Source organism: Cebus imitator, unplaced genomic scaffold (genome assembly GCF_001604975.1).
Source record: "Cebus imitator isolate Cc_AM_T3 unplaced genomic scaffold, Cebus_imitator-1.0 Scaffold318, whole genome shotgun sequence".
NCBI classification, from domain to species: Eukaryota; Metazoa; Chordata; class Mammalia; order Primates; family Cebidae; genus Cebus; species Cebus imitator.
In genome coordinates, this window is record NW_016107633.1 from 2,228,814 (window position 1) to 2,235,615 (window position 6,802).

Here is a 6,802-nt window from a genome sequence, read left to right on the forward strand (position 1 = left end):
AAAAAAAAAAAAAAAAAAAAGACATAAAAGACTTGACAGCTAAATGCAACATGTGACCCTGAATTGGATCCTTTATTAGAAGAGCACCTTAGTGGGAAAATAGATGAAATTTGAAGATAATGTATATGTTAGGTTAGAAAATAATACTATAGGCTACACTAGGCACAATGCCCATGGGGTAGCCCTGCTCTGCAAGGAGCAGTAATAAATGTATATATATATATATGTATATGTATGTGTGTGTGTGTGTGTGTGTATATATATATATATATATGTATGAAAATAGCATTGTTATCAGCGTTATTTCCTGATTTTCATGACAGTACTGTGGTTAAGTAAATGAATGTTTTTGTTTTTAGGAAATAGAAGTATTTAGAGGAAAAAGGGCATTATATCTGCATATTACTCTCAAACATTTCAGAAACAAATTTTCTCTTATAAAGACATACATATATGTAGATAGATGGGTGAGGGTACGGGTGGGTAGGTAGGTTGGGTGGGTGCGTGGGTGGGTGGTTGGATGGGTGAGTGTATGGGTAGGTAAGCTGGGTGGGTGGGTGGATGGATGGATGGGTAGGTAGCTGGGTGGGTGGATGGATGGGTGGGTAGGTGGGTGGGTAGGCGGATAGATAGATAAATACGTAGATGGGCAATGCCCAGTCTAGATTAAGAATATCTAAGACTTGAAATTTCAGAGGAAGTATGGTTTAACTTGTCTTCAATATATGTTTTGTTCTTAGAGCTTAAATATTGAAGGCCTCCCATCCAAAGGCCCTATACCACCCTGGTTGGTAAGTGAAAGTTATTTAATTTCAGGCCCATATTTTCAGACTATATTTGCATGGCCATTAAAAACCGTCTCAGCCGGGTGCAGTGGCTCACACCTGTAATCCCAGCACTTTGGGAGGCTGAGGCGGATGGATCACAAGGTCAAAAGATCGAGATCATCCTGGCCAACACGGTGAAACCCCGTCTCTACTAAAAATACAAAAATTAGCTGGGTGTGGTGGCACACACTTGTAGTCCCAGCTACTCAGGAGGCTGAGGCAGGAGAATCGCATGAACCCAGGGGGCAGAGGTTGCAGTGAGCTGAGATCGAGCCACTGCACTCCAGCCTGGTGACAGAGTGAGACTCTGTCTCAAAAAAGAAAAAAAAAAAAAAAAAGACATTTCAGGCTGGGCACGGTGGCTCGAATCTGTAATCCTAGCACTTTAGAAGGCCGAGGCAGGTGGATCACTTGAGGCCAAGAGCTTGAGACCAGCCTGGCCAACATGGTGAAACCCTATCTCTATTAAAATACAAAAATTAGCTGGGCGTAATGGTGCATGCCTGTAGTCCTGGATACTTGGGAGGCTGAGGCAGGAGAATCACTTGAACCTGGGAGGTGGAGGTTGCAGAGAGCTGACATCATGCCACTGCACTCCTGGATGGCAGAGTGGGAGTGGCTTCGGGCAGCGGAGCTCATTCTAACCACAGGAGGCCAAGCCTGTGTGGGTGTTGTAGATGCTTCCTGTGCCTCCTGCCTTCCTCTGGGTTCCCTGAAATTGGAAGGATCCCTGAAATTGGAAGGATCCAGGGAGAGAAATGTTGGTTGTTCTGGGATCCTGAGCTGGGAGGGTCCTTAAAAAACAATAACAACCACCACCAAAGAAACCATTTCAAAAAAATGTATCTTCTTGCCTTTGAAAAATTTGCTGGTTGTGTTTAGATGTATGAAATATATTAACCTTCATTTACTCTCTGTCTTCAGTTGGATACAAAGTACCTGTCACCATTGTTGCTGGCTTATGAAGATATAATGAAAGAGAAGGACGAGCTCAATGCCACCCTCAAGGTAGGCTGGCACATGTCTCAGAAGAGACAAGATTTATAAAAATAGAGGACCGCTTCAAATTTTACAGAAACATTTTGAATGTGGATATGCCCAACATATTATAGTTAATCAAATGTTTACTAGAGGACAGAAAGGAGGAAAGAAGGAGTGTGGCAGGGTGGGATGGAGGGAGGGTGGGAAAGAAGGAAGAGGGGAGGAAATAAGGGAGTGATTGGGAGAGCAGGAGGGCTGGGTAGGGAGCAAGGGGAGAGGTCTGGAGGGCCAGGGCAGGGCTTCGTGGAAAGCCATGGCTTTCTGGACAGTGGGCCCATCTGGGCTGAGATCTTGGGGTGCAGGGAAGACAGCAGGAGGGAAACCCTTCTTCCCTGGTACTCTGCAGCTGCAAACACCACCATTAGAAGGACCATTTGGGCAGACATGGGAAGGAAATAGGCTAGAGATGTTTTAGGCAAACTTAGATGCTTCTTAATTCTGGGATGAGCTGACCCCAGGGAAGTCCGATTACTGAGCTGTTGGAAATGGATAGGAAGTGAGGTTTTTATCCATTTCTGCCTTGTCCTCCACCGCCATTTCATGGAGTGGCTTCGGGCAGCAGAGCTCACATTCTAACTGCAGCAGGCCAAGCCTGTGTGGGTGTTGTAGATGCTTTCTGTGCCTCCCGCCTTCCTCTGGGTTCCTCATTTAAGTGGCCATATAGATCCCTGAAACTGGAAAGATCCAGCAAGGGAAATGTTGGTTGTTCTGGGATCCTGAGCTGGGGAGGGTCCTTTAAGAGGCTTCCAGCTTGTTCCTTGTCAGTGATGCTATCCCGTGTCCATGTCCCATGGAAAGGAATTTTGCTCCTTTCCATTTAGTCTTAGTGTTGGACGCTTAATTTTCTAAGAGCATGAATAAGCCTTGTACTAATTGAATATATAACAATCCTAATAACTAATAATATTATTTTGGTGCTCCCTCTAAATCAGGGTCAGCACACACTTTCTGTAAAGGGCCAATTAATAAGTAATTTAGGCTCTGGAGGCCATGCAGTTTCTGTTTGCACCTGCTCAGGCCTGCTGTTGCAACGTGAAGGCAGCTGAAGATAACGTGTAGATAATGGGTGAGGCCGTGTTCCAATAAAACTTTATTTACAAAAACAGGCAGCTGGTTTGCACACTTTAGTTTGCTTGACCCCTGTTCCAAAAAAGAGTCACATGGACTGCCAGCCGTGAGTGAGTGTGTCTGCGTGGAGAGAGGAGAAGACACTTGGCAGTGCTGCTTTAAGTTAAAAGGGTGTAAGCATAAACACTGACAGCTGGGAGTGGAATATTTTAGAGGCACGCCAGAGTAAATATTGGCACCTCGGATTCTCACCAGAGGACAGCGCAGGACACAGAAACTGGAAAAGGCCTGATGGAGGAGGCTCAGCTGAAGTGTCACACACACAGACTGGTGGGAGCCGAAACAGACACAGGCTGTTAGGAGTCAAAACAGGTCTAGCCACAGACCTCATGTTGCGGCTGATGGCCGATGAGGCTCTGCACACTGATGGCGCTAGTAAGACACTTTCCAGTGGTTGTCAGGGACAAAACTAAGAGCCTTGGCCGAACGTGGTGGCTCATGCCTGTGATCCCAGCATTTTGGGAGACTGAGGCAGGAAGATCTCCCCTTCCTCTGCATTTCTCATGTAAGTGGCGATATAGATTGGCAGGATCCAGGTCGAGAAATGTTGGTTGTTCTGGGATCCTGAGCTGGGAGGGTCCTTAAAAAACAGTTAAAATTACCCTGGCATGGTGGCACACAATACAAAAATTAGCTGGGCATGGTGGCACACAAAGATACAAAAATTAGCTGGGCATGGTGGCACACAGCTTTGGTACCAGGTACTTGGGAAGCTAAGTTGGGAGGACTGCTTGAGCCCTAGGAGGTTGAGGCTGCTGTGAGGTATGATTACACCACCGCACCGTGGCCTGGGAGACAGAGCGAGACCCTGTCTCAAAACAAAAGAATAAAAAAATAAGAGCTTCCTCCAACTCCCACACTCACTAACCCTTTCCCCACCAAATCTAGCTTTAATTAAGGATGAAAAGTTCTTATTTTTTACATTAAAAACCTCCAGTTTTTCCTGAGTCTTTAAACAAAGGGAAAATGACAGTGTTGATGGGCACCTCTGCCTTTTCCGTCAGTGCTCGGCAGTTACAGAACAGCGTTATCAGATGAGGAATCGGATACTTGGAAGCCCGGGTGCTTTGCCTCTTGTACTTGGCCTTACATTTTGTCCTGGTGCTTTCTCACTAGACCATAAGCTCCCTGAGAGCAGGCACCGCTTGTGCTGGTACCGAGAGTCGAAGGCTGGCCTGTTGTGAGACTTTGCTAAAGGCTGTTATGTTTGATTTTAGCCACAGCAGCAGCGCCAGAACGGAGAAATAGAGATGCATGTGTATGTGTGTGTTGTAATTCACGTATATTTTATTTCAGGAGGAAATGAGAATGTTTAGGATGCGAGTCCAGGAAGTGGTGAAAGAAAATGAAGAATTGCACCAGGAGTTAAATAAGAGTAGTCCTGTTACCACTGAGGAATGGCAAGTGGTGTGGTGTTTCTGCTCTTTTGCTAATTTAAAACACGTGATAGGCTGGGCATGGTGGCTCATGCCTGTAATCCTAGCACTTTGGGAGGCCGAGGTGGGTGGATCACCTGAGGTCAGGAGTTCCAGACCAGCCTGACCATCATGGTGAAACCCCATCTTTAAAAAAGGAAAAAAAGAAAAGGTACACCAAAATTAACAGTATTTATCCCTGGATTATTGCTATAGATGTAATTTTCATTTTTATACNAAAAAAAAAAAAAAAAAAAAAAAAAAAAAAGAAAACACATGATAATAGGAAAATATGTTATAAAATTATGAAATACATAATTACATTTTTAACTTCAATATTTTAAGGGAGAGTTTCTAAGACATTCATAAGGTACAATAAAACCCTAATAAACTATTCTAAACTTATATTTTCAAGATGACTTTAAAAATTCTAAGTAGGTTCTCAAACCTGAAATATAGTTGCTTTCTGCTTTTTATTTTCTGAGGTGATATTTTTCTAGGGTGATTTTCTCATCTCAGACCTGGAGAGTCTCATCCCTTCTTAGGCCCCAGTGATAGCTCCCAGCGTTTGAGAACAGAAAGCTCAGGATGAGGCCTGGATGACTAGCTCCCATTCATCCTGCCCTGGCAGATACCCTGACAGCTGAGGTTGCCCCACTTCCAACCTGTCCTTCCTCAAAAGCCCCTTCTGCCCTCCTTCCCCTCTAGGATCCTGCTGGAATGGTGCCTTATCTATAGTGCTGCCTTCAGGAGAGGCCATTATTGCTCCCTGTGTCCCTCCCTCCCTCCTTCCCTCCGTCCCTCCCCCCTTCTTTCCTTTCTTGTTTTGAGACAGAGTCCTGCTGTGTTGCCCAGGCTGAAATGCAACAATGGCATGATCTTGGCCCACTGCAACCTCCACCTTCTGGATTCAAGCTATTCTGCCTCAGCCTCCCAAGTAGCTGGGACTTTAGGCACATGCCACCACGCCTGGCTAATTTGTATAGTTTTAGTAGAGACGGATTTCATCATGTTGGCCAGGCTGGTCTCAGACTCCTGGCCTCAAGTGGTCTGCCCGCCTTGGCCTCCCAAAGTGCTGGAATTCAGAGGCGTGAGCCACCGTACTCAGTGTCTCTGTTTCTGATGTTTTTTAGAGTTAGGGTCTAACTCTATTGCCCAGACTGGAGTGCAGTGGCTCAGTCATAGCTCACTGCAGCTTCAACCTTCTGGGCTCAAGCCATCCTCCCACCTCAATGTCCCAAGTAGCTGGGACTACAGGTCCATGCACTACCATGCCCAGCCAATTTTTTTGTATTTTTTTTTGCAGAGACAGGGTCTCACTGTTTCCCAGACTGATCTCGAACTCCTAGGCTCAAGTGATCCTCCCGTCTTGGCCTCCCAAAGTGCTGGGATTGTAAGCCACAGTGCCCAAACCCTTGTCTCTAGTTCTGATGTGGCCCTAAACACATGCCCTGGTCCCGGCACCTGCCACACTACACCTGCCTGTCCTGTCTGCCTCCACATCTGCCTCCTCCTTCTCCTTTGTGAACTCAAGGGCAGGAACCGATGTCCTGTTTATTTTCGTGTGTGGCCCCGCATCTAGCACAGCAACAGCAAATGCCTGTTAACTGAATTAGAGAAAGTACATGTCTTTAAAAGCCTAAAAGCAGTATCCAGGCAGGACTAAGAAAACCAAAACTACTCACTTTGAATAGGTATGTTATATTTAGTGTTTTCTAATGTCTTAACATCACTGGGGAAAATGAAATATTTTTTTAGATGTGATGTTTAGGAATCTAGAATTGAGTCAACAGCACTCTTACTATTGTTTATCCCTGATTTTGTGGTCACCGATGTGTCAGGTGGGCCTGGCCCGTGCAACTTCTGGGTCTTGGTGCTCTGTGGCCTCCAAATCCTGAGCTTGGATTTCCTTCCACCAGGGTTCCTAGTGTGTCTCCCCTCGTGCCCTCCTTGAACAGTGCCCTGGAAAGCAGCTTAGCCAGGCTGGGGCTCAAGAGACCTTGTGAGATTCCAGAACCCCAGATTCCTTGCCTAGCCTTGTATGTATGTAGCTACAAGTCCAACTTGTCTGCATTTCCTTAAAATGAAAACAACTACACAAAGGAAAGAAAGACAGGCCCTACTTTCAAATCCACAGCTCTTCAGTGTTCTCCAGTCCTGCCTTTGTTGGGATTTGAAGTCTGTCCTCTGCTCGAATGTTATGGCCCACACCGGCATGGGGAGAGCGTCAGGCTTGCTCGGGGCCTCCCTGGCCGCCAGCACCTTACTTTGAATTCACTGCCCTCCATCACACTTGGTGAGCAGAGCTCCTTGCTGCTCTCGGTACCTGTACGCGGCGCTCAGTACACAGACTCCATCTTACAGCAAATGCTTGCTTTTTTTTTTTTTTTT

The 6,802-nt window shown here is 45.9% G+C and overlaps 1 protein-coding gene across 3 annotated transcripts in view; it reads left to right on the forward strand.

Annotated features, from left to right (window-relative positions):
- The window catches only part of CEP89 (centrosomal protein 89), a 71,047-nt gene that overhangs the window by 38,749 nt on the left and 25,496 nt on the right, over positions 1–6,802 (forward strand). For all 3 annotated transcript variants that reach the window (XM_017504252.2, XM_017504253.2, XM_017504255.2), the window contains 3 exons: positions 741–791; positions 1,752–1,835; positions 4,293–4,396. In XM_017504252.2, the coding sequence (XP_017359741.1) occupies positions 741–791; positions 1,752–1,835; positions 4,293–4,396 (239 nt within the window). The remainder of the gene's footprint in view (positions 1–740; positions 792–1,751; positions 1,836–4,292; positions 4,397–6,802) is intronic.